Below are 27,937 nucleotides of genomic sequence, written 5' to 3' on the forward strand. Positions count from 1 at the left end.
TCAGTTTGACTGTCGTGCAACGTGTCTCGATCTCATGCAGTATGTGGCGCAAATGATGAATGCTGCCCGTCTACTGTGTGGGACAAAGAATGTTGGAAGGCACCTCAGAGAGGGTGATTCTGAGATATCCACGTCCGTGGGCCATTCTCCAACAAGGAGGGTGGCATTCGTCTGGGGCGAGACTTCTCAGAGGGTATTTTGACGTCGCCATTTCGCCCCTGAGAACGAGCGTCGAAGCTCAACGGGCTTCATTGGGGCACATCAACTTTCTGATTCTGATGTGACGCCGATGAGTACAATTGGACTAAAATTAGGTTGACTTTTCTTTTGTTGTTGTGAAGATTTGCTTCTACGTAAACTGTGCGGTTGTTCACTCCAGTGACAGTATTGTGAACTCATCTTTAACCTGGAGCGCAGCCCGCCACGTTCGTTTTAAACTCTGGCAGGAAGCCCGTGGAAGGAAATGTCTCATTTCAGTTAAAACACGGACATAATCCCGCTTGGGACTGAATGCTCCAAAGAAGAAGATTTATTCCGTACCACTGACATGCAAAACGGCTAAAAGGAATGTTGTTTGCCTTAACATACACTACATATTTACAGAGGATGTAACAGCCAGGGGATAGGAGAGAGCAGGTAAGCTCTTTACAGTACAAGTGCATATTTAAAGCAACGCAACATCTATAGTCCTGCGAAATACATGCCCATTTAAAGCCCCAGTACATTTGACATTGATGGAGTGAGCAATTTAGGTTTTATTCGACATGAGATAGACTTTCATAAGCCACATTTCAGTTTTTCATTTGTATACATTTCAAAGTAGCCTGCAATTCAACCACGGTATCATATTTCTTAAATAACACAAAGGGTGATTGAGGATGTACCGTAAGCAAGCTGAAAACTGGAGCTTTAAATGAGATTTGATTGGTGCTCATATGACATTTGTCTTCACAACATAGTTATTTAATGGAAATAATGACAAACAAAAAGATGCCTTCTTTTTGCTTAAGCAAACGTAATCGCCTTAATCGGACTACACAAACTAAAACATAACACGACAATGTAAAAAAAAATATCTTGAAACAAATAAGTTAATGTTTCAAGACTTAACATTTTTTTAATCACAAACTACGGACACATTTTTGGCTATACTGTATTTTTTTTGAGGACTACAAAAAGTAGACCCAGCAATATTTACACGTACCACTCTTCTTCATCCAACACACACACACACGAAATCCTGCTCGCACGGAAAAAAAGAGGCAATAATTTTTAGTGCTTTGAAAAGGAGGAGGCAAAAGAAAATGCAAGGTACAACATTTTTACTTCATTATCCCTGCCCTCTCTTACATCAATACTTGTGCAGACTTACCAAATTGTTTTTGGATCTGACATCTACAAAACTGCCATTTCCTTAATAACAAAAAAATCAACAGTGTGTGTGTGTGTGGCAACCTCTTGTCATAACAAGGAAATCTTGAGCTCATAAGACCTCAATTCACATCAGCCACAAAAGTAGGCCAAGTTAACGCATTCTAAATCTCACAACGATCTGCACTGAAGTCTTTTCAAGCAAAAAAAAAATCTTTATTTTTATTTACTCTCGCGCCTCCTGAAATTCTCCGCGCACAGGACTATGAAGAAAAACAAACTCCGATGAACTACTATAAAAGCTTGGTTTCATCCCTTTTTGATCACCTCAAGCGCTCTCTCCTTTCATAATCTGAGGATATTACGAACTCAAGTGAAGGCTGATGGGGCAGCTTTTGTGACTGCTCAGCTCTGAAAGGCGCACAGTTGACAAATCAACGTCACCAAACAAAGGTCGTTCTCCACTCTGCACGTCGTGTACGCTTGGCATTATGAATGACTCAACTTCCCCGTGAAGCGAGACAATGGAGCATTAGGTAAGAACAAAAGAGGAACGGATGTCGAGATTAAAAAAAGACAAAATGTCGACGAAACCCAAGTGAAAATGTCCAAATTAACAGCGTTTAGCATCACAGCAATGACCCGAGGCAAATCATCCGTGTGTACGCACGCCTGTGAGGAATGTTTGAAATGTTTACTAGTGCATGGACGAGTTCATTTATCTTCCGAGCTCAGAGTGACTTCTGGGAAGGACGAGTGCAGGAAGCAAATACGATGTTTGCATGCTCTGTACGTGAAAGCAATAGGGCCCACGGTCCCGTATTACAGTAAAACCATTGTAAAGCTAACCCATTCGCTGTGCCTACGCTGAAGGAGCACATTCTGAACAGATGCCCACTTGTAAAAATAAAATAAAATACTCGTAAGGAGGAGAGGTGAGCGCACGATCAGCGGTGAGGTCTACGACGCAGGACTCTGCGTTGTGGGCAGGGACGGAGCCACGGGGGGGGGGGGGGGGCTGGGGGGGGGCTCAGCCCCCCCTGAAATTTTGGAAAAGTCGGTAATAGGGATAACCGGATATCCGGCTGCTGCACAATGCTGGCTGCCACCTCGTGCTGCCCTGCAGGCTACCACCTCGTGCTGCCCTGCAGGCTACCACCTCGTGCTGCCCTGCAGGCTGTCACCTTGTGCTGCCCTGCAGGCTACCACCTTGTGTGCTGCCCTGCAGGCTACCACCTTGTGCTGCCCTGCAGGCTACCACCTTGTGTGCTGCCCTGCAGGCTGCCACCTTGTGTGCTGCCCTGCAGGCTACCACCTTGTGTGCTGCCCTGCAGGCTACCACCTTGTGCTGCCCTGCAGGCTGCCACCTTGTGCTGCCCTGCAGGCTACCACCTCGTGCTGCCCTGCAGGCTGTCACCTTGTGCTGCCCTGCAGGCTACCACCTTGTGTGCTGCCCTGCAGGCTACCACCTTGTGCTGCCCTGCAGGCTACCACCTTGTGTGCTGCCCTGCAGGCTGCCACCTTGTGTGCTGCCCTGCAGGCTGCCACCTTGTGTGCTGCCCTGCAGGCTGCTTGAGCGGCAGCCTTTCGAACTTATCGAACTTATTAGCCACATTAGCGGCTCCGACCTATTAATAAACTCCGCGTTCAAATCCAATAAACTTTGTTTTATACATTTGTGGTGCCCATCGGAAAACATTACACTGGGTATCTCAGAACATTGAAGTCAGCCCCCCCCCAAAGTCAAAATCCTGGCTCCGCCCCTGGTTGTGGGACATTCCGTTGTGTCGTGAGAACAGACAAGATCCAGTTAGAGTCGAGTTGGATCGCATCAGTCCTGGCGTGTTAAACACAGCTGCTGTTGGCGCAGGGAACTCCGATTTGATTGACAACGTGTGACATTTTCCACGTGTTAAGACGAAACAATATCAATTGGGCCAGCCTTTTCGTGTAAGCGTACAAGTGCACGCCAAGAATTCGGCCGAACACGAAAACAAATGCGTCTTAAGTTAAGCAACAAATACTCTTCCCTTCTCCCTCGCGGAAGAGAAAATGTATCTCGATGGACTCCGGAATGATTGAATTGATTTGATATGATGTGATGTTGCGAGCGAGGCCTGGCTTCTCAAACGCCAACTGCCGACGAAAGGCAGCGTCAACATGCCACTCTGGACGGGCCCGTTCTTGGGTGTCTGATCCCACATCCGATCTGGGCAGCCGTAAGCATGCTCATCAGTAAGGCGATCTATACGTATGTCTATAGGGTGATCCATTTATAGGTACCCCACCAAAATAATTAGGTAGTAAACGTAAAAAAAAATGTTTTATTTAAATTATTTTCCTGCCCCCCCCCCCATACCAATTTCGGTACACACTTTAAATCCGTTGAAATCATTGACTGTGCTTTATAAGTAAGGCAAATGTATGTGATATTAAGAATGAATTACTGTGTGTGAAAGAGGTGAGAGTTGTGAACATCTGCAGAAAATTAGTTACACCACGCAAAAAAAATTACGACGCTGGGTGTTGGCGGTTAAGTGGTAAGGCCAGATACGCGATGGTCGGATATATGACGTCGTTCTGTACACAATAACTGCGTAATTGTTAAGATGTGTTCAGCAGGGCTGAGTTATTTAAGCTGCTGCCGGGCGAATGGCAGGATTTAGAGGTAGGTTTAGAATTTGGTGTACGAGACTTAAGACCGCTAAGATGTCGGGACTATGTTTTAAAGTGAAAAAAAGTCAACATAAAATGAACGGGGACTATTTATTTACCGTGTCTGGCTGCATGCTACAGCCGTACAGTTGTTACCGCGTGATGTAATTCAGTGATCAAAAATGTACTCTTAATTTTTAATCTATAATTCGTGATGTGACCTGTCATGAATTTTTACAATGATTGCTCGAAGGATATATACCAGGTATAATGCGAATTGTCGAAAGTATCTCCCTGCTCAAATGAGTGTGAAAATTCCACATTTCTATTGCAGAGGACTCGGTTATCTCCATACACAGGCACAACACATCCAGGCATATTTTTTGTTTTATAAATGGCTTAAGCGTATATAGGACTGTTAAATCTGATCGGTCTATAAGCACGTTTTGTGACTGAAATCCCAATGCAGTGTAACAAATATAAAACCAATACTTCACATGTAAAAAAACATGTAAATTAACCAAAAAAATAAGCAATTAACGAACATTAAATTGGCGTGCTATTTTTAACAGTTGTATTTTTTTTTCAATCTAGTTTAATTCTATTAGGTGTCGGAATTTGTTCACACGTCTGTGTAAGTTGATGCAAAAAAATGTATTATACAAGTGACCGACAGCCTGGTCTATATGAGCATGGTTTCCGAAACTTTGTACACTATTATATTTTACCAGGTAAGGCCCACTCAGATATGTAGCTCGTTTTCAGAAGCGACCTGACCACAAATGGTGGCTTATCACGTGGACATGTATAGCAGACAAATACTCGAAACGCATGCTTTTAAATGTGGAGGGAAAAACCGGAGGACCTGGAGAAAAATCCACACGACCACGGGGAGAAAACGTAAACTCCAAATATGTAGGCATCAGGGTCGGGATCGAGCCCACGAGCTCCCGCATATCAGGCGAGGTAGTTAACATCTCGCCACCGTGGCACCAACTAAAAGCCTCCATTCTCACTAAACCTTCTTTCTTCAAGCTCTTATTTGTAAAAAAAAATGTCGAAGAAGCATTGCCCTTTGTCCATGCGATCCTAAACGATGCATAAAGAATTGCATTATCATAAGGATATGAAATGAATTGTCAAATCAATACAGTGATTACTAAGCCACCCATGCAGAAAACTCCCAAAAGGACAACTGCAAGTTGCCATGCACATGCAAAACATGGTCGCAATCAGCACTCGACACTTGCTACAGATGTTTCAAATCTTCTTGTCTTTCTGTCTGATGTCATCACATATTCTATCTACCTCTGTTCCACAACAGCTGTAAAATACTTCACTGTGCAATCACAAATAAAATACAAATGCAACTACACGCAAATTGTATGTATCACACACAAAGACAGGAATTCCCCCATATAGCATTTACAGACTGTTGGGGCAAGTGCTGTTAGTGACCATCTATGAAGGTCGGCATGGCACACAAGGTGGTGAGTGGTCAACACTACACCCGGCTGCCTTTGTTTCCCGAGTGGCGATGTTTGCACATCTCACCGGATACTCATGTGAGGCTGAGTCGACCTAGGGGAGGCCCAGGACCGGTTCAGATATTCGTCACTGGTGTTGGCCGTCAGCAGGAATAGAACTCGGGTCGCAGGGTTTGTAGCTCACACACACGTACAGACACTGTGTGAAATCAAATACGTTGTTTTATATTTCAGTTAAACCGAGTTATATTTCCACACAGAGACATATTGTTGTCTGGCTTTAATTCTCGCATGCAGGACATTAATCTACTGGGTCAAACCTAAACTTGTGGCGACCAGATTGTACTGTGATGTTGAAGCAACTCTTTATACCTGCACTCTAATTGATTTTTCATTGTGGCAGCAATGCCAGTAAAACTGAGCTGCAGTCAAACTAAAACCGTCACCTCGACAAAACACCAGGTCAAGCGATGTTAAAATGTTCACGTGAAGCCAAAATTGCGTCAAACTTTTACGACAGCTCTGTATTACAATAGGATATACACCCTTCAAACGACCTATAGCTCATTAACATTACTGCAGTGGTACGGATACATAAGATTTAGATAAACACCTCTAAACATAGCCTGGCATATCCCTAGGCTCAACATTTAACTTTTAATACCATGGGCAGTGCAATGCACCACAATGGTACTCTTAAAAGATAAATGCATATTGAAAAACGACAATGGGTTTGACATTTAAGGCACGCGGTGATAGGTTGACACATCTAAAGCTTACAACGCAGCATAACGGACAACTGCCAACATAGCATATTCAGAGATGAAGATGTCATTGGTAGGCCAAAGCTAATGATGCCACCAACACCACCATCTCCTCGTCACTGCCCAACGCTCCCTGCCCTCCACCGGGTCGTGCAGCTGCTGCGCAGTAGACACACATTGACCTCCAGAACCTGCTCCAAACAGATCGTCATTCGCAATCGGACGGATGTCTTAAACTTTTCAACGAATACCTCATAGTTCCATTTATTTTCATAGTTCAATTTATTTGGTGTAGCCCTGTGAGCCATTCGGCAGTTGTCAGCACCTCAGTGCTGACAACTGCCGAACTTCTAAAATCCTTCCCCCACCCCCGACCCCAGTTTCCTTATCGCTCCCTTCAAAATTACACCCGATTATACATGGTACAAGAATACAACGATGTGAAAATTAATTGATCAAACAGTTGGAGCAGGCGTTGCCTTCACTGATACAAATCGGGTAAGCCGCAGTAGCAAATTGCTGGAGAGAATTACTTGGTCACTGGTTACTCAATTATTACACATTTTAATCCTGTATTTTGTACGTTCAAAGGAATCTGATAACTGTTAACGATTGCTTTAAAAAAAAAACGTGTGTCGACTGTTGGAAAATAACCACAGTGTGGTGCGCAGCCTGCAGTACTTGTCGCATTATTCATACGCATTAACGACTAATTGCCCTTGCATTCCAATTTAAATGTCATCGTATGATTTTCCGAAAAAAAAATAATAAGCTGCTTTTTTCAGAGCAATTGTTAAACCCCGAATACAAGTGTTAAACATCGAGTGAAATTGAATTACTAATATCTGCCTTGATAATCTAATTACAATTACAGCACACGGATGGGTCGATTGTGAAGTGGCAGTTGTCTCAGTGTGGCAAGAGCATCTTAAATGCCCCCTCGCAAATGCATAACCCTTTATCTGCACTAACATTTGCCCGTAAGGTTGAAGGGATTTTGAGACCGTGTATTCAGTCCTTCAGAGATGCTTAATTGTCATGGGCAGCGTGCCAAAAGTTCCATTTGGTTAATACCTGACCTGCTGGGGCAAGCAGTTAACCTGGGCAATAATTGTCTTCACCTGGGCAGGTGAAATTATGAGATCAAGTAAATATATCATGGCAAATTTGTTCATTTTTGTCACAACAACAGGAGGAATTTGTGTGCGTGTACAACTATTTGTATTGTCCCAACTGTGTGTGTTGTTGCGCAACATGGTTGCGCTGGTTAAAGATAGCCATCCGGTGTGTGTTTTGGTTGCACCACGTGTCGTGTTCTGCATGATGCGCCTGAAAAAGGTTCCAGCAAACCACGTGCAGCGAAACGTCGGACATGGTGCCGAACAACACTCAGTAACAATCCGACAAAGACATCAACGCTCTCGCGTCGACCTTGCGGTGTCATTGTCGAGAAGCCCAATTTTGCGTGTACAGTACGAGACTGACCCTGCCATACGAATGTGGATTTTCCACCACTTTAGCTCAGGACTGTCAACAGAAGAAAAAAAAATGTCCCCACGCTTATTTCAGCATGGAGATGCTTATACCGTTTTGGTTTTTATTCATGAGTTATAGTATAGCACTTAAAAAACAGCGTAAATGTAACACAATGCTCGAGATTGATTTCTTAAACGAACAAAAAATAATAGTGCAAATCTATGCCTACTTTCACTTCCCCGTTCTAAAGAGTGTTGACCTACTCGCACATTCGGTCTCTTGTTGAATGGAATTCGCCCGTGTTCTGGACGGACGCGGAGAAACGCTCACCTCCCTGCATTCAAGCGCGAGTTGGAACAACGTTTTTGCGCATTCCAGACGGCCACAGAAGCGCATCTGAAAGCGCACGATGCAGCGACCGCCATCGAACGAAGAATGTCGCTGCGTCGCGCGCTTTCTGATGCGCTCCTGCGGCCGTCTGGAACGCTCTTCTATCCGATATTAGGAAGCCACTGGAGCTATGCGCTAGATTGAAAACTCATTTCTTTAGAACTGCTTTTTGTGTTTAGTTTGTTGTCCTTCCACCGCACCTCCGATTATCACGGTTGGCTACGTACGGTGCAAATGAAGTTCAAAATACGTACGTACTTGAACGTATTTCAGCATAAAAAAACCCTTATCCAACAACTATAACGTCACACTCTTAACTTTACGTGTAAAACATTACACGGACGTAATTTGTTAAGCAACTATTACCATTTCACTTGATTAAGGCCACATCTCCTTGCAGGCATTTGAATTAGTTTTTTAGTTTATTTTTCAAAAGTTTTTATTTTTTTAAACAACTGTCAGCTATTATTAGAAGCCAAGGTTAAACACAGCTTATGCACAATGCACACTGAGAGAAAAAATATATATATATTCCCAGCAAATCATTTCGGCCTCAATAACCCTAACAACGGCTCCCTCTTAACGGCCACAGCCGCAGGCAAGCAGTGAGTGGGGCGCTGCGTGGTTTCAGCTGTCGTGAACTCTCCGGTTTACATCGAGTTTTACAATTTCGCGCGAACAATACGTGAGTTGTTGCTATTGTCTCTTCGGAACGCGACTGCAATGTTTATTGCGCCATGTCAGCTATACTGGGACCCCCCCCCCTCCCGTTCGGTCCGACTCATGCTAGTTCCTTCTGTAACAGCTGCTCCATACACTGCAACTCATCAGGCCAATGGGGGTGAGACCGTTGCAATTATATTCATCAAGCGGGCATTTATTTCATACCAGGCAGCACAGATGGATTAATTGCATGGCAAGCATTGACGTCGATGAGCTTAACCCCAGCACCTGTACCTTTGAATTGACATTATCAGCGATAGTGATTCATTAATCACAATCGACGCTTAATCAGACATCAAATTAAATTAGAATCAAATTCAATGTAAATTCTATGCTTATAATGTATGCATATAGTTATTCAATAATCAAATAAGAATTTTTTTTTGCGTATAGTTTCCATACCACTATATTGTCTATAGATACATATAACTATAGATTTCACTTGCATAGCAAAGGCAAACAAAAAGATTGGTCAAATAAATTGTGATTCTGAATCATGATAATTCACCTCCGAGTCGAGGGGGTAAATCATTATATCCCTAGACGTTACAAATGTTAAGTCAGAGTTTCCCAAAGATATTACAACACTGTATATAATCCGAAAAGGTACAGTGTAAAAAAAGCCACGAAAAAACTAAACTAAAAACACTTAAAGTAAATATATTTACAAAAAAAAAACATCCCTCAAGGTTTAAAGCTAATGCACAGAAAAGTAAATGATTAGACAGTCCCATCTCTCAGAAACATCTTAAAAGTGTGTGCTAAACTGCCGCAATATCAAGGTTGCTTCATGTAAATGTTATTAAAACAACGAAAGGGTCTGGTATTCATTCGATCCCAGAGTTACCCACAGAAGGAAAAATGAAACAATATTCCTCCAGCATAAAATAAAGCCATCCAGTTTCTATACAAAACAACAACAATCTGCACTCTATTACTGCTACAACCTTTGGCAAGAGTTCCTGAATCACGGGTGTATTTCCCACATTGGAGACTGGCAGATGTTACACAGTTTGTGATTGCTCTGCATTAATAATGTGCAGGTTATCCGGTCAAATGAACGAACGGCTTGCGTGCTCTCGCAACGGCGGGCGACTTACAAAACCAGCCTCTGTGCAGATTCGGCTGTGGCATGTCAAAAACCCTGCCACGGACCGCACCGATCTACGTCCACACGGCTCTACATGAGCAAATGGCGCGCTTCAAATTGGAACACGAGGGGAGCGCGCTGACGATAGATAGCCACGAACAACAACAACAACAAGGAACATTTCAACGCGCCGTAGTTCAATGACCTTGTGCTGTGCGATTCAAGCGGGGCAGACAGATGCAGCCAAACTGAACCGGAGCATTAGAGCACAGCTAATGCGACGATGCCACAGAGTGGAGTCAAAATTTGCGTTTTGCGGCACTTTGCCTGCGGTTTGAGACATTGTATCTCTGTGTCGGGAATAAAAACGTGTAAAGTAATGATGATGTAAGGGGATTTCATTATAACCACCGCAAAGCTGGCTCGCAATTAGGGACATGATTCTTTCATAAACGAAGATGGCAACACACCCATCAACAGTCACTGCCACGTGAACATTAGCTTCGTAAACGCATCTAGATTCACGCACAGACGATTACACTCAATTGTCAGTGATTGTTTGTGTCTGCTTAGAGGCGTAAAGACGACTGCTAGCTGGTGAAGCGGATTGTGGGGATTTCAAAGACTCACTGAATGGATTTAAAGGACAATTATGATCCACATAGGATCATGCAGGCAGTAACCTCAAGAGGCCAAAGGTGTAAATATATCTTAGACGCATTTGCTGCTATTGGACACAGCAGAAATGGATGGGTCTTGTTTTCAATGTGTTGTGGTTGTGCATTTATTCAGGGTTCGCAAAATCCCAAGATACTTAAGCCATTTTATACGTCACGGAGAAGCCTCGTCAGATGCACCATATGTAGCTAACCAGGGTAATTAGAGGTGCACTCACACGTGTGATGTGAATGGTAGATTCAAGCAACTCCCTACGATACGTGCACTGCTGACGTTTAGGCTCAAAATTATCTGAGAAATGTTTACCGGGCATTAGTTTTGTCTGATTATTGAATAAATCGCATTGGGATTCAGAGAAGTACAAACAAGTACCAGATTTGAAAAACTGCTGCTGTACGCTCAATCACAACGTAGGTAGACACAGAACACAAAAAAGCAGATGATGGATGTCCCCATGCAAGATCGGGCCGAATCGTCATACGGCAAAAAATTTAAGTGAACATCTGCAATAATTGGCTTAGCACACGACGCCGGATGAAGACGGCCTTATTGATTACCACAATCTAGCGCTCTCCGAGCGTTTAATAAACAATCATGTCTGCTTTCAGAAGCATTGTTCCAAGACCAGAGGATCATAAACTAAAAGCACACGCACGCACGAAACAAATACGGCTAACCTCGAAGTGGAAACGCCACCGAGGCACGCTCAGAGCACGCGCGTGCACACACGGGAGCTCACACGATATCGCCGACGCACACTGTGTCCACCCACAAATGTGGCGGGCAGACCGGCACCTCGTTTGGTGATGCCACAAGTTTTTTTGTTTTGTTTAATATCTACTTTTTTTTTCATATAATAATAATATTTTTTTTGTTTTGTTACGCGCCACATACAGAACACGTGGCAAGTCTTTGTTCAACCCGCACCAAGGCCTCCAACCCGCGCCTTATCTCGGGCAAAGTGAGGTCGGCATCCTGAGTCAACCTTTAACCCCTTTCGCCCCGGCAAGCTTCTCGGTCGGTTCGGTCGGTGGCCTAGCTGCACTTGCAGGACTTGACCACCATGTTGGAGAGGTGCTCCACCTTGGGCGTCTTGTTGACGTAGTAGAGGATGGGCAGCGGCTCCAGGTCCTGCGGTACGCAGCACGGCGACACGGACGCCTCTGGGTTCAGCGTGTTGTACAGGCTCAGCACCTGCGCGACCACACGGCCGGAAACTCGGGTTACCCCCTCCTCCCCACTCATATAAAAAACACGATTAGTTATGACAAACATTTTTTGGGAGTTAGATCGCGTAAATATTCAACCCCAAAAAACACCTCGATTGTGGATCGTTTTGGTCGCGAAAGTCTACACGTTGAACAAACCAGAATATATCACGGGTGAAGATGCCATCGTGCACGGCAAGGATTTGTACCACAATTTTGAATCACAACACCTTGCTGATCTTGTCAAGGAGCATAAAGCATCACGCGAACTGCGGTCATCCTCGCAGCGGCTTTTGGCTCAGCCATCGAACAAAGACGGTTGCCGCATCGTGCGCTTTCAGATGCGCTTCTGCGGCCGTCTGGAAACGCTCTTCCTTCCAATATTAGGAGCCACTGGAACGATGGACTTTTAAATCTAGATTTAAAACTAATTTCCTTAAAACTGCCTTTTGTGATTAGTTTGCTTTTCTCCCACACCTCCGATTAGCACGGTTGGCTATGCACGGTGCGAAAAAGAAGTTCAACATAGACAGGGACCTAAGTGGCGCCAGTGCTGCGATTGCGTGGCGCCTGCTTGCCTTGCTGTGCTGGGTGTCGGTGCTCCAAAGGTAGGGGCAGGGTCCGGCGCAGAAGTTGGCCTGGTAGCCGCGGGGCTCGTGAATCCACTTCCAGCCGAGGTCCCTCCTGAAGTCGATGTAGAGTTGGCGCAGACAGCAGCTGTCCTCGACGTTGCTGCGGTTGCGATTTGACAGCGCAGGAGAAACTTTCACTCGGGACATCGTCCGGTCGTTCTGTATTCATTTGCGTTATGTGCTACGTGTGCGAATGTGTTCTGTAATCCCCCTAGGTTTACCGCCCAGACATCTGGCTTGCTGGCAGATGCAGTTATTCCACTGTCAGACCACAACCAAGTTCACGATTAGTTATGACAATCGATAAAAGGTACAAAGCGATGTATGTCCTAGGGTATGCCAGGCCACTGTGTTTGAAGCTTAAAGTGTTAACCACTTCATCATAGATTACTATAGTATATGGAAAGTTATCAAGCAAGAGTTGTGGACTTTGATGATCCAATACATGAAATATATGTTACTGGCCATCATGTAAACACTCGAATTTCAAGAGGTACTATGCCCATACTGTGGTGGATCTTCTTGTGCCTCCTGCACTTTGGTAAAAAATACCTTGAGAAAGTGTTAGTTGGCCTGCGTTTTTGTCCGAGTATACGGGGATGTCCAATAAATGCTAAACATAAATCGTATCGTTGTGCCAAAATCTTCATAATTCAATGAACCAGTTATACTTCTCCACACATCTGGTTGTCGCCTGATGAAGCTGGTTGTAACTACTGTAGAAACGTCGTACTCAGATGGTAATGTTGTGGCATGGCTCTCCAACACACCGGTGTGCTGTACTAGTGACGAATTGGCCACGTTCTGTTTACGTGACAACCCTTACTATATTCTTAGTTTTTTCCGGTAAAGTCACGTTGTGTCGGTTGGTGGCGGGTTTAACGACACATTTATATATTTACGCGATCTAAAACAAACAACCTCTATTATGGTTGTGTTGTCCTATATACACAACAGTTGATAAGACTTAATAACAACGGGGCACAATGTGTTCAATGCAAGCAGCCTCACAGCAGCACCTATAAGGGAGACAGGCATTGCCGGCTAAAGGCATGCGAAAGCAATTTTCAACAGTTTACGGTAATGGTGTGGAATCGCAACAGGATTCCACGCATTTTTACGGTTTTACAATTTTAAGAATGGCTTTCATATGCATTGGCAAGAAGCCCCGCGTCGGAGTAAACGACACCACCCCAAATTTCCATTCCTGCAATGTTTAATTTTCCCAGCATGGTGACGGAGAGTTCAAAGTATTTCAGCAATGCCGAGACTCAACAAAGCAGGGGGAAAGAGAGAAAAAAAAACACAGTCAATTAAATAAAGCAAAAGCGTTTCCGTTGAATGTTTTGGCTGTTTTATTTGCACAGAAGCAAAGGCCTCCTATACCAACACAATGCCCAGAAGGCCAATAAAAAAAAGTGCATGCAGTGAAAGTGAGAAAATAAGTGTTTTTTTTTTACTCGAGCAAAAAAAAATGTTCTCGTTTGATGTCAAGAGCACTCAGCCGAATACTGTCCGTTGATCTGCCTTAAGTTATCCTTGTTTCATTAGAAGTGTTTAAAGTGCTTTCTGGCACGCCCGTACCGCCGTCGCGCAAATATTCAAACCCCGCCGCTTCTGCACAATGAATGCCCCCCGACGTTATTTGTTTAAAAAAAAATGCGCCGAGGTCTTCCGATTGCTGATGTTTTGTGGCATTTAAAAATGTCCCCCCCCCTCTCCCCCCCCCCCAGGTTTCAAAGCTGTATTTGCTTTGCGTTCCTCGTTGCTCTGACAGAATGGGTATCTTCCCCCCACCCCAACATCACCCTTCACCCCCCCCACCACCACCCCCCTCCACATTGAAGGATGTAATGTATGTACGTTGAACGTCTTTCGCACCGTAAATAGCCAACCGTGCTAATCGAAGGTGCGGAGCACGCTAATCGGGGGTAGCAATCACCTAGCACGAGCGTATTATCACAAAATGCACCGTTATTTTTGCTCCCCCCCAACTATGACAAATGAAACAAGCTGGGCCAGCTGCCGGGTACAGTTGTTCATGGTCTTTTCGTCGTGAGATAAAAGCTGGAAACGCAGAAGGGCCTCGTCTTGTTGGGAAACGAAGCCGCCGTTTAATTACCAATGGCTTGCGCCAGGCAAATCGTGTTTTCCTCGAACGTAAGACTCTGATATTGGTATAAAAATACGTATGGTTGCAACTGATCCACATTGTAATCGTGGCCACGTGTGAGTAAATAATTGAGAGGGCACAGGCAAAGCAGCTATGGGGGGGAGGGGTGGTACTCAAAATTACCGGCGGTTCAGGAAAAGTGGAGGAATCTATACATTCATATGGCAGAGATTCAACCTATGAGATGACTGCTGTGGATTTATGACAGGTAGGTAGAATGGAAATTTACACAAGAAAACAGTTTTCTTGAAAATCAACAGTAATTGCAAATGCTGCATATTTCCGTGTCTTGATGTGAGGGAAAAATTGTTCACGATGGCATGCAAAAAAAATCATGTAAAATGTTTAAATGGCAGAGCTGCCGGTATAACGGTGGAAAAACAAGACATACACTTGAAGATCTGTTGCGAAAAAAAACATTGTGTTTTTTTTTACTTTGTTTACCAAACACGGTCAAGAGTCAGCCAATGAGTGGCAATTGTTCAACAAGCCTGCCTCGCCTCTGCTAATGAGAGCCTGGAAGTTTGAGTCAACAGTTTCCTCGCTTTAACAAATGAACCTGATGTCGGGACGCCTGGGTCCCGACATAAACGGAAGTCAAAATCGTAATAAATGAATGTATTTTTGGCGACTCCGTCCCACCGCGCACAAAAACGCCGCGACTCGCCTGGCGCGGATCATTCTGTTGTCGTGTCGCCCAAGCGAGGACGGATGCGCAGAAGAAACGCAACTTTGAAACTTTGATTAGCGCATCGTGTAGAGCTCGTCGAGAGAAATAGATTGCCGTGTGAATGAGTGAACCAGTAATTGAGTGTTCCCATGCACTTCATGCCTTCATACCTTCACTCGTGTCATTGAATGGTTCTGCTCGAGTGAGTGTATAAATGGGTGAGCGAGCGAGTAATTGAGTGAACACTTGAGTATTTGGGTGAGTAATACACCGTACTAATTAATGAGTGAGCGATCGTTGTTGTAGGTCCAGACTGTAAGCAGTAGGCTGTCTCACGGAGTGAGTGAGTGAACAAACGTGTGGGTGGGTGGGTGAATGAGGCTCATGAAAAAAGCTCCTGGGCAGTTAGAGGCAGTCACCCTCCAGCTACAGTGGAGGGCAGAGGGGCGACACTCACAACAACAAGCGGAGTTCCAGCTGACTACTACGCAGCAAATTGGCACAGTGGGGAGCACAGGTGATGTATTTGCCAGTCATCTTAGCCAACCCAAGGTACCCATAAAACCTGAGTTTGCCCCGTGACTTCCTGCCACTTCACATGGGCTCAAGTTGCACCTAGCCAGGTGCAGGTACCATGCTGACTCCACCATTTAGTGGCGAACGGCAGTTGTTGTTGTTGGCGTAGGAGAGTGTGTCAATTAACCCTTTCTCATGATGATGACGTACGTGTACGTACATATACGTCATCGGAACGGAACCGAAGGAAAAACTAATATAACATAACTTTATCGATACCCGAGGCTTCTACAAGACCATGCGGGAGGGCGTGTGGCACAGTTTGGCACCAGCTACCGGTCGTGTCACCACGGTTCTCTGCGGTGAGTGCAATGTCTTCAAAAACAACGGCGCTACACCTTGCAACTTGCAGACGTCTCGCAACGGACGGAAGAGGCTCAACGGGTGACGTGATTGCAACGGGCAGGTACAGACCGGAAGCAGTAGGCCGCGTCGAGGGCACGCTTGCGCCGCTTGCCCTGGGGCTGAGACTCGAGTCGATACGAGGGCAGCATCATGAGCAACAGGTGCGCTCCCCGCACCAGACCCTGCTGCTGCTGTTGCTGCTGCTGTCGGTGCCCGCCATCCGGCCCTCTCACCACCTCGTCGTCAATGCCTGAGGAGTACGACACTCATCATCATCATCGTAACTGTAGTCTGCGCTCCTGCAGTGGAGGAGGAATAGATTAAACTTGCACAAACGCTCTCCCGTGAAGCCCTCCCGTCCATGGCTATCAGACCGTGACATTGGCATTCAGCTCCTGGACATAAGCAACAGCGGAATCATCATGAAAAAACATTAATATCATAGAGTGGAGCATTGGAAATCCGACTGTCACGTCACATATTCACCCTGGCCAATGAATTTCTCACACCAATGCGATGCTTGTGCACGGTAGTTGTCACCGTAATCTCATGCGATTTCATATTTATGAAGTGCCTTCAATCAAGACGCGTAACAGTAAAACAAAAACGGCGAGATCATATAATGATTTGAGTGGAAGGAGGGTTAAAGGGTTGAGAAATGAGTGACTGCATACATTATAAAGCACCGTCAAGAATTTCCTACACATGTAAAGCAGTTTGTGCTTTACATGTTACACGTACCCCAATTGTCCCCAGCGGGTCGGATATGTGATGTGCACTTTAATATAACCGTATCTGGAATTCTTTAGATGTTTGCTCGTGCCCCAATTTGTTTGCTTAATGAGAGCCCCTTTATTTGGTTTGATTAGTGCTGGCCGCTGGTCAATGCTTGTATATATATAATTGTCTCGACATGGCAACAGGTAAGTGACATAGGGTGAGCGAATAGGCAGATAGTAATTGTTTTAATATCAACATGTGCTCTATACCATCAGCCTAAGATATTTTTCACAGTTATTCATAGTCAAAGTTTCTTCCTGTGGAAAGCAGGACTCATTCCTCTTTGGCAGCTATTAACCCTCCATATTCCCATGACGAGGGCCGGTCTCTTTCCATAGGATGGCCACTATTCACATCCCACAAAGACGCACACATTTTACCAACTCCGAAGGTGCTGAAGGCGAAACTGGGATATACGCGCAAAATATAAAGGAAACCCGGCCGCCAATTAGCGGTAAAAAATAAAAAAAGGTGTTTCGAGAGAAATTCCTACTGGCATTACTCTGAGAGATGAAATTCACAACTATGTCGAATTAACGATGTGGAGAACAACTCTACGGAGCACGAAAGCGTGATTCTGGTGTCCTGTGTTGGGCCACAAAAGACTCCCTGAAGGACATTGATTTTGCCTCATGTAAATATGAATAAAATGTGAAAAGAATACACAAATTGAATGTGACCGTGTAGGTTATTTTTTTTGTTGCGGTTGTGCTGTACAGCTCTCCGAAGTGTTTCGGTGTTCATAGCGGGTGTTGTTCGGCACGACATCCGACGTTTCGTCCCACGTGCTGGTGCTGGGAGCTTCTAATTCAATTCCTGCAGAAGCTCCCTCGTAGGCGAAGCGAAACGTTGGACATCACACAGCACGAAACGGTACAATCTCCGAAACCACAAACTCGGAAACATTGAGGAGAACAACTTGAAAGTTTAAACTAAACGATTGAACTATGTGTGTATATATAACCAGGTAATTCCCACGAAGCTCTTTTTCAAATGCGACCTGGCCACAAATTATAGCCCAACAAAGTCGCTTATCACGTGCAAATGTACGTCAGCCAAATACTCTAAACGCGTGATGTTGATTCTAAAATGTGAAGGGGAAAACCGGAGGACCCGGAGAAAAATACACGCGACCACTGAGAGAGACACACAAACTCTTTGGTTCAATTGGGTAAAGTCACGTAGGTAAAAAAATAAAACAACAAAAAATCACGACGTTTCGGCCACAACACAAGTGGCCTCCTTCAGGTGAAGGAACAGAACTGTCGGGACGGTGGGAGGAGCAGGGCGCCTTGACAAAGGAGTTTACACATCAAAAATAGCTGTGTTAAAGTGTTGAAGCAGCAGGGTGTTACAGTCAGAAAATTAGCTGGGGGATCAGCATGTTGTTGTGTAGAGGGTGCGGAGGATGGGTCACTGTGTGTGTGCAATAGAAACGGAAAAAAAAAACATTTAAAGATCGGCAAGAATGTGCTGTCAGGGGAGAGTAATATACGGGCGTCAGGGTCGGGATCGAACCCACGAACCTCCTGCATACTAGGCGAGGTAGTGAACATCTCTCCACCGCGGCGCCACCAAGTAATATGTTACGTAACTGGGTGAGCGGAAACTGAAGAGACAAGGGACGAGTCTCATTTGCCATGGCTGCTTGTGTTCCACCGTTACCTGCGAACCGAGCGGCAAGCTCCTCACTCTTGTTGGGGACGATGTTGTTTGTGGCTGTGACGAAGGTACAGCATGGGCAGTGGATGCTGATCTTGAGTCCCTGATTTTTCACTGTCAATGGCAAAAAAAACAAGCAAAGAAACGCATTCGACTTGAATTTGTTTTACTTTTACACGTGACCAAATGTGATGTAAAAATTTTTTTGTAAATATCGGGTCCGGTCGCGAGAGTAGAATGTGCATCGTGAAGCCTCCTCCACCCGTAACAGCCAATTATCTCCTTCCCCGTCATCTGCGATTAGCACGGTTCACTATGTACTGTGCGAAAGAAGTTCAATATGCATACATACAAACATGTTGTGGATTCACTCTTCAACACACCGGTGGGCTAAAGTAGTGAACTATTTGTCTTTTGTCAACGTGACATTTTTTTTTTACTGATTGGCCGTGTCAGGTGGTGGAGGGTTACGACACATTTATAAATAACGCGATCTAACCCAAAAACGTTTATTATGAATAATATTGGTCGCGAAAGCCTTACGTGTTAAACAGACATACAGCCAATTATAATAGTTGTCACGTGAACAATCGCGCCAATGCATTGCTGCTTCAGCGTCACCAGTGCGGTGGAAAGAAAGAACAACATTGTGGATCGCTCTCAGTGTGTGCATGTTGAACTTCTTTCACACCGCCTGTAGCCCACCTGCACCGGTGGTGCTGAAACAGTCAGACATCGTCACGACTGTTCATCACGCAACAACTTTATTAATTGGCTGTGTCAGGTGGAGAAGGGTGTACGACACTTTCGCTTAATGTGATCTGACCCCTAAGGGGCCGTCCATGAATGACGTCACGCGATTTTGGACAATTTTTGACCCCCCTTCGTCACGCGGCGTCACAGAAAGTCAGACCGCCCCCTAAAATATGACGTCACAAAGCTCTGCCAGCCCCCCCAAAAAAAAATTCTTCAAATCGCTTTAAACTATTGTCATTGTAGTGCGTATTTAATGTGGCGCTGCACTCTGATGTTGTATGAGAAAACATTAAAAGTCTATTTAATTAAGTAGAACATGTTGTTGTCTATATTTATTTAAAGTTGCGCATTTTGATGTGACGTCACATTTCTAACCCCCCCCCCCACCTCGTCACACATCGTCACAAATGTCTGACCGCTCCCCCCCCACCCCCCGGTGCGTGACGTCATTTACGGACGGCCCCTAAAACAAACAAAAAATATCGTGAATCATTGCACTTGTCGCATTTCAACAATCTCCCGGCGCGTGCCCAATCAGCGTGAGGCACAAACAGAAAACACGTGCGGGATATCCTCCGTGTCACAGCTTGGGCAGAGGAGAACACGCGCGGTGATCGACCGCATGGGAACCAAGGTTTTGATTTAAAGCTTTCGTGACTGCAGGAATTCATATTCTTGGCTCTTTCGGTAAAGTCACGTAAAAGGGAAACAATAACACAACACAAGCAATCATCATCATCAGGTGTGGTTTTCACACCTGATGATGATTGCTTGTGTTGCGGTCGAAACGTCGTGAGACTTTTCATCGTTTTATATATATTTTTTTGTTATTATTTTGTTGTTTCCCTTCTACGTGGTGACTTTACCGAAAGAACCAAGAATAGGAACCAAAGGTTCTTACCTCGGTGCTGAAGCCACTCAGAGACGGTGTCGGTGATGTCAAAGGAGAGCCACTCTTCCTCTGACTTGGGCCGCACCACCTTGCTGTCGATGTACCGCTGAGAAGGGGCCCCCGGGTCCTTGAACTCCAGCAGCTGTACGGTACAATAATCATCGGCAGGATCATTGTCATCATCATTATCATCATCATCATCATCATCGTAAATCTTCATCATCACTTGTCATCGTGAATCATTATAAATCATCATTGTTGTCGTTTCAAAAAGTAATAATCATTATAAGCATAATTATAAAATACCACTATCATAATTCACCATCATCATAAATCACCGTCATGATTTTCATTAGATATCATCATAAATCATTGCCGTCATTATAATAATCATCATACATTACCGCCATAATGAATCACCATCGTCATAGTCATCATCACCACCATCGTCATTGTAAACCATTGTAAAACGCCATCAACATCGTGATAAATCACCATCATCGCTATCATCATTATAAACAATCATCATGAATCACGACCATCAATTATCCTCGTCATAGTCGTTGTGAACCGTAATTTTGTGTTTTACCATTGTGCTGTAACCAACAATTTGGAGGAGTCTAAAGGAGTGTAGCGCAATGCATCGTCGTTCTGCACACCCCCTCCACCATGTCCCGTTCGCTATTTCATTGTTGTAAACGAATCTCCACATTCATTCGTTTGTCCATTTGTGGAGACAAAGGCATACCTGGTACAGCTCTATCCTCTGTTCATTCTGCTTGGCTTGGTAATTGGGAATGCGTAGAATCCTAAATTCCGCCTTGACCAGATTGGAGGCATTCTTTTCCATTGATGTCACATCAAAGTTGAAGATTCGGAAGTAGTCGTTGTAAGGATTTCGCCGCACCTTATCTGCAAGGCATGAAACAAAAACATGAATCGTCGATTAATTTTCTCATTTGCACCCCTTACTCTGCGTTTTCACAGCTCAAATCACACGTCACGGCAATGATATTCAAAATGAAACGAAGGGTGACTACACTGTGGTGACAACAACTCATCACGGAAGTAATACATTACGTTTCGAAAAACCCCGCAAGAACCATGTCAGGATTGCACAAATAATCAAGAGACGCCTACACACACACACAATGGTCCCAAATAATAATAATAATAAAAACGTACACGTACTTTATTTTCAATCAAATGCTGGATAACAGCCTTCTCCCTACCACGTCGGTTATGGAGATTGTTTGACCATACTTTACCATGCTGGTGCGTGAACGTGATTGAACATAGATGCGGGAGCATTTAGGTACAGTACAACAATATATTTTCCAGCACTGCCCTGTGCTGATCCGCGCGTAACACAGTGTAGCCGCTGCCTATGTCAACATCGCTGCAGTAGTCTCTCATCCAAATGCTATCCAAACTCAACTCTGCTTAAAGTCTGAGGTCTGATGAGATCATAGGTAACTGAGGGAAACGCGTTAATATGAAATTGGTAAATTATCCCAAGCGGGACCTTCCTAAAAGGATTGGGGACTCATTCAGAATTCCCTGGGTCAATTTTAAATTAAGCATTCAAAGAGTCTGTTTTGTTCCAATGAAGCAATGGCACAGCAATCATATCTTACTGAGACAGTAGTGGAAATGCCACGTATTTTATTGAAGTATCCAGCCTCTCCATGGATGGCCAATGTTGACTCGCCACGCACAATTTACGATAATTACTGCAGGTCAAAGGGATTTCCGTGGTCAAACACACGCGGCTCTGGGCCAATTGTAAAAAAAAAAAATTCCACAACACTTTGGTGGGGTCCAGTCTACGAACGACGCGAAGTGACTCGGCTTTGCGACTGTCGGGCAAAATGCGTTCATCGTGCATACGCAGGGAGACGATTTGAACACAAAGAATCGTTGAGGTTACGCACGGTTTACCACGTGCTCCTGTTGTCATTAATGGGAGCCGGTGTTGTTTTTATTTTTTTTACAATTTGGCGAGTGGCTTACAACCACAGCTGCTTGAAAATTACCAGGGTCGTATAACACAACCCAAAACACTATTATTTTCAGTTTGAATGTGTCATGTTAACAGCGCTGCAGCTTGCCCCAGGATAAGTAATGTATAACAGCTATAGAGCTATTTCCATATTCAAGTTTAATTGCAAATTGTATTATACACATGAGTAAAAACACATGGCAATGCAAGCTGCCTTCTTATTTGCCAACATGTATCAGGTTGTTATTAAAGAATGAACATAACTCTTGCTTGGCAAGCCTTATGTAATAAGTGGTGCGCTATAATTTTGAAATGTGAAACAATGCAGTCCAATGCCCTTTACTTAATCAAATGTGAGTCCATCGGGATACATTATCTCCATCGTTAATTGAAACCAAGGGAACCACAGTTACATATATAATTATATTTAAATTCATTTGAGACAAAAATTTCACATTCGGGATTTTGGTGAAGCCACTGGCACACAATTGGCCCATTTGCGCTGGGTCCAAAAAACAAATGGGCCGGTGATGAAGAATCTTCGGGACTGCCGAATATATGGGACTTAATGCCAACTGAAAGAATAAATTATCAATGAAGTGTACGCATTCGAGGCACTAAAATATTTTAATATCATTTTTGTTTCCCTCTGATCACATTTTTCAATTTCCCCACACAGACCGGCCCACCTGCCCTCGGAATGGACCTGCCCACCGACCATTTGCCCGGACTGCTCCCCTATGGCCAGTCGGGGTCTGCCTACAAAATTTTAAAAACAGTGAGAATCAATTAAATGTATTCATGAAATCTGGCTGAGTAGCATGTGAATATAAAGGCAGACTATCCGGAAACCATTTGACAGTTTAAAATGTCGTGTCTTCTTCTTCTTCTTCCTCTTCTTCTTCTTCTTCTTCTTCTTCTTCTTCTTCTTCTTCTTCTTCTTCTTCTTCTTCTTCTTCTTCTTCTTCTTCTTCTTCTTCTTCTTCTTCTTCTTCTTCTTCTTCTTCTTCTTCTTCTTCTTCTTCTTCCTCTTCCTCTTCCTCTTCTTCTTCTTCTTCAATAGAGGACAGGGCGGCTGTCATTCTCCATTGATGCCTCTGAGCTTGTGGTAAAAAATCCCACACGAACACGGATATATGAAATCGTTCTACATGTTAACATCTATAGAAAATGACCGTTAAACCATCCACAAACACTGCCACTGGCTGTGGTCGGTTAAATGCTGAAACCACGGGACAGTCAGATATGCGACGGTGAGATTTGCAAACGTTGCTCTCTATATATTTCAGAATACAATACGTCACGTGACATTCACAGAGAAACCTCAATACCTAAAATGCAGGGTGCAGGAAGAGTAAATTATCCAAGATGACACTTGCAGGGAATAAATCCATCACACGACAGTGGCATTTGGCTGCCCATCAAACAAAGACGGTCACTGCATCGCACGCTTTCAGTTTTTAGCGAGCACTGCATCGCACGCTTTCAGATGTGCTTCTGTGCCTGTACGAAAACGCTCTTCCGTTATTAGAAAGCCACTGGAGCTATGCGCTTTAAAATCTAGATTGAAAACAAATTTTCTTTATAACTGCTTTTTGTCTTCAGTTTGTTGTCCTTCCCCCACACCCCTGATTAGCACAGTTGGCTACCTCTGGTGCGAAAGAAGTTCAACATATTCATATGAATCCGTTTTGCTTGTGGAGTAGTGGCTCGTTTCAAATCCAGCACCCACAATACTGCACTCAACCCTCCCAGAACACCTTCATAATCTCCACCAAGTCTACTCAAAAATAATTTTAAAAAAACCAGAGATCCCCCATATAGCCTGAACAGACTGTATGGGCAAGTGCTGTTAGCGAGCACCTATGAAAGCCGGAAGAGTACACGAGGGGGTGGGTGGGTGGCCAGCACCACGCCCGACCGCCTTTGTCTCCTCAGTGGCGATGTTTACACATCGCACCAGGTACTCATTTGAGGCTTAGTCGACCTAGGGGAGGCCCAAGACCAGTTTAGATCATCGTCACTGGTGTTGGCCATGAGCGGGAATCGAATCCGGATCGCCGGGTTCATTGCGCAGCGTAGCGCTAACCGCTAAACTACCGCACAGCACTTCAGATCCATGCATTATTAGAAAAGGGATCGTGTCTAAACTATTAAATACATCGCTAACCCGTAGTGCGCACTCCGAGTTCAACAGAAACTATCTGAATTCACTCCCGTGCAGGACCGGAAACGCACAATGAATACGTGTTTGCAAGGAGGCATTCCCTTACGCAAACGTTGGCTTAAGAAATACGCCATAAAAGTTATGGGTTTTGAGAGAGGGTGCTGGATAGGCGGGCGCTATGCGTGCGTACGTGCTGATGACGGTAAAGTTTCCCGGCAAGTGCATTACTCAAATCACAGCTTGCACCGCCCTGGCGGGTTGTGGTGGAAAACTTGCCTCCTGGAAATGAGCACTACCCCTGCCCCCCCCGCCACCCCTAAAAAAAAAGACTGTACGTTTAACACCCTTGTTTAAAGCATTTTTATGACGTGTGCTATGGTACGTTAGAGTATTTTTTTGTACATTTCTGCGACTGCAGAGACAGAAGTAAAATCGAGGACAATGTCACTTGCGTAACAAGGCTCATTTTTTTTTTACAACGTAGGGGGTGGGGGTTTGCTATCCCCCTGCTCTCATCCCCCCACCCACAACCCCCCTCTCCCTCGTGAGAATTGAGGCTGCCACTGATGCACGTACTGGGGGTGGCATTCGCTCAGGTGATACCCATAATTCCCAGCTCACAACTTTCCATTGCCCAGCTCGCTCACTCATCACGTCGCCTCGTTGCAGATACAAATATGTACGTTGGACTGTATGTATGTACAGTGTTCTTAACTTATTTTGCTAATCGGAGGTGCGATTTTCACAGCGAAGTGAATTGTAAACCTAGTTCATTGAAGCCACTTACCTGCAGGGTACGTCTAAGAGTAGTACTCCATTCTGTGAATAAAATGTGTTTTAGTCACTCAGCCTGTTGGCTATGCAGACCATTATTAGCCAGCATAATTGTTGTAAGCAAACACAGTCTGGACTGCAGTAGTTTCGACTTTCTGGGTCTCATCAGCAGCGTCAGGCTTTTTTTTAACAAATTGTTGCTGGCTACCAGACGTTATTGGCAAGAGCACCCCATCGGGACTGTGGGGTCCTGTTTAACAGTATTTTATTATACAAGGCTCATTATTATACAAGGCTCATTATTCGTTGTTGTAGATCAGGGTCGTCGTGAAGAGACACAGTTACGGTTCGGTAGCATATCCCACACTCCTGGGCCATTTCCCACCGTTGGGGTGGAGTGTGGCGGAGCAGTGGTTAGCACTACGAGCACAGTGACCTGAGTTTTATGGCTAAAATCAGCGGGGAGTGGTGTTCTGAATCGGCCCCAGGCTCGTCCTTCACCAACCCGCCCTGACAAGTGTGGTGAAGTATGGCGAAGCAATACGGCAACATGAGGGTGGGGGGGGGAACTTATCCAGCAATTTGCAAGTCTAATTGATGTCTACTTTGTAACATTTTAGCTTTTGTTCGAATTATCCTTCCACATAACTTCCTGTGCGATATTCCACCAGTGCCGGCCCTGGCTTAGGCTGGGCACCCGTGAAAAAAAGAGCTTCACGGCTCATTGAGTTATTCCAGCTTAAATCAAATGTCTACGGCCAAACGGGTTGACGCAGGGCTCTAAAATCATTGTTTTAAGAGCTGTTTTTTTTAAATCACAGAATGTGATTTGATGTTCTGCCGTCCGTCGGAAAAAATATAATCTGGAAAGAAAACCACGAGAACTGTGGTGTGTGACTAATAATAATAATGGTACGTACTTGGAACGGCCAAAGCAATAGCCGTGTTAATTCCGTGAAAGTGTCAGATCATTTACCGATGACCACCGAGTTTCCAATGGCAGATTTATTGTGCACTCATGTACACAGTCCTGTGAATAGACTTTGAGTGCTGTACGTGCAGATCACAGAGCATTTTAATGTGCGCTGTGAAAAAAAAAATAGTACAATAGACTCGTGTATGCAGCACCATGCCACATAGCAGTCTAATAACGCTTACATAACAAATGTTAAGCTCAAAACATTTTTATCGAGTATCACTGCCAAGCATCTTTAAACATGCGTATATACATTTTTTTGTTATAGTATATCAATTACTTTGAATTAATTAAGTTATTTTAAAAAAATATTGTTTTCATTTGGTCAATTCACCACCGGATGAGGGCCCTCACACGCCACACGGATTGTTGGGGCTATTTGACCACACTTCACCGCGCTGATCCCATGAGTGTTGGTGTCGGCGGGTAGCATAGATGTTGGACGGTGGTATAGTACAACAATTATTGTTTTCTTCCGCACTCGCCCCCTGATGGCAACGCAGACCCGCGGCAGCATATAGCACCCGCTGTACCCCTCGACAACCTGCACAGGACCGTATTGGTGTCTCCACATTTCTTTCCCCATCAACAAATCATTCCACGTGCACGTAACACTCTCAATTTTGGCCAGGTGGTAGCTGCAGGCAGAGCGCGTGCCTCACTCGTACGGATGTGAGGGAGTCCCAGGGAGTAAACTCAATAACATAGAATACCACATTGTTGGAGTAAGGCGACATTGGTTGTCGTGTGGAGGGACTGATAATTTACTTTTGTTGGTTCACCACAGATGAGCACCGCCAGAATGCTTGGTTTTGACATGGAGGAACATTTGCCTTTGGACTTAGTGAAATGAAATAATAACTGAGTGTGGTATAACCAAGCCCTGGCATGAGGTCAGATTAGGATAACATGGTGGATAGATCGTGCCTCTATGCATGTGAATGCGCTATTGCATGACATTGTAGGTATATCTCATCTAGCCTCTTAACTCAGCATCTTGAGATCCAATCACGTGCACACACAATATACGCGTCCGCTTACTTTTCGTTTCATGTCTAGGCACATGTTCGAAAATACGCGCCACACGACCAAACACGACGACGTGCAGTGTTAATGCATCTCAATCACCCACTTGGCACACAAGTCTATACACCCGTAACGACGCATTAATGCAGAAATAATATATTGTGCCCATATCAAACGTGAAAGTTGATTGACCATATTTCACCACATTGGCTGATGCAGGTTAGTGATTGGGGGTACCCTGACACCATGTGCTAGCTATGGCCATGAACTAAATTCACAGTGCCACCAGTCCATCCACCCCCGCAGAACGACACCACGAAGCAATACACATGTGGATTTACGGGGCATTAACGCGAGCATGAACACGTTGAAATGCAATAACGTAACGCATGCGGACTCACATCGAATGACGCAAATCATGCAAGTGTGCAAGTAAGCACATACGCGCGTATACTGCACAGACGTATTGTACTTCTGGAATAACTTTTTCTCTTCCTCTTCATACCTCCACCTCCCCAAAACTGTTTACATCCTGACTAAATACCTACACAATCCGACAGTATCTTTGCATATTGACCTTTATTGATCATGTTTACCTTGCTCCGTTTCACGACAAGCCACGGCTTACACAACAACCTGCTTTATACGTTTCATTGCACGCTTG

The 27,937-nt window shown here is 44.6% G+C and overlaps 1 protein-coding gene across 1 annotated transcript in view; it reads right to left on the minus strand.

The window, feature by feature from the left end:
- Positions 1-514: 514 nt before the first annotated feature.
- Positions 515-27,937, minus strand: part of LOC116947177 (transforming growth factor beta-2 proprotein-like) — a 36,405-nt gene continuing 8,982 nt past the window's right edge. Inside the window, exons 2-7 of the mRNA XM_032962640.2 lie at positions 21,077-21,240; positions 20,338-20,470; positions 18,684-18,794; positions 16,308-16,488; positions 12,421-12,574; positions 515-11,828 (exon numbers count right to left, since the gene is read on the minus strand). Coding sequence (XP_032818531.1) covers positions 11,670-11,828; positions 12,421-12,574; positions 16,308-16,488; positions 18,684-18,794; positions 20,338-20,470; positions 21,077-21,240 — 902 coding nt within the window. The 3' untranslated portion in view covers positions 515-11,669. The remainder of the gene's footprint in view (positions 11,829-12,420; positions 12,575-16,307; positions 16,489-18,683; positions 18,795-20,337; positions 20,471-21,076; positions 21,241-27,937) is intronic.

Source organism: Petromyzon marinus, chromosome 29 (genome assembly GCF_048934315.1).
Source record: "Petromyzon marinus isolate PM22_M1 ecotype Great Lakes invasive population chromosome 29, UKy_Petmar_22M1.pri1.0, whole genome shotgun sequence".
Classification (NCBI taxonomy): Eukaryota; Metazoa; Chordata; class Hyperoartia; order Petromyzontiformes; family Petromyzontidae; genus Petromyzon; species Petromyzon marinus.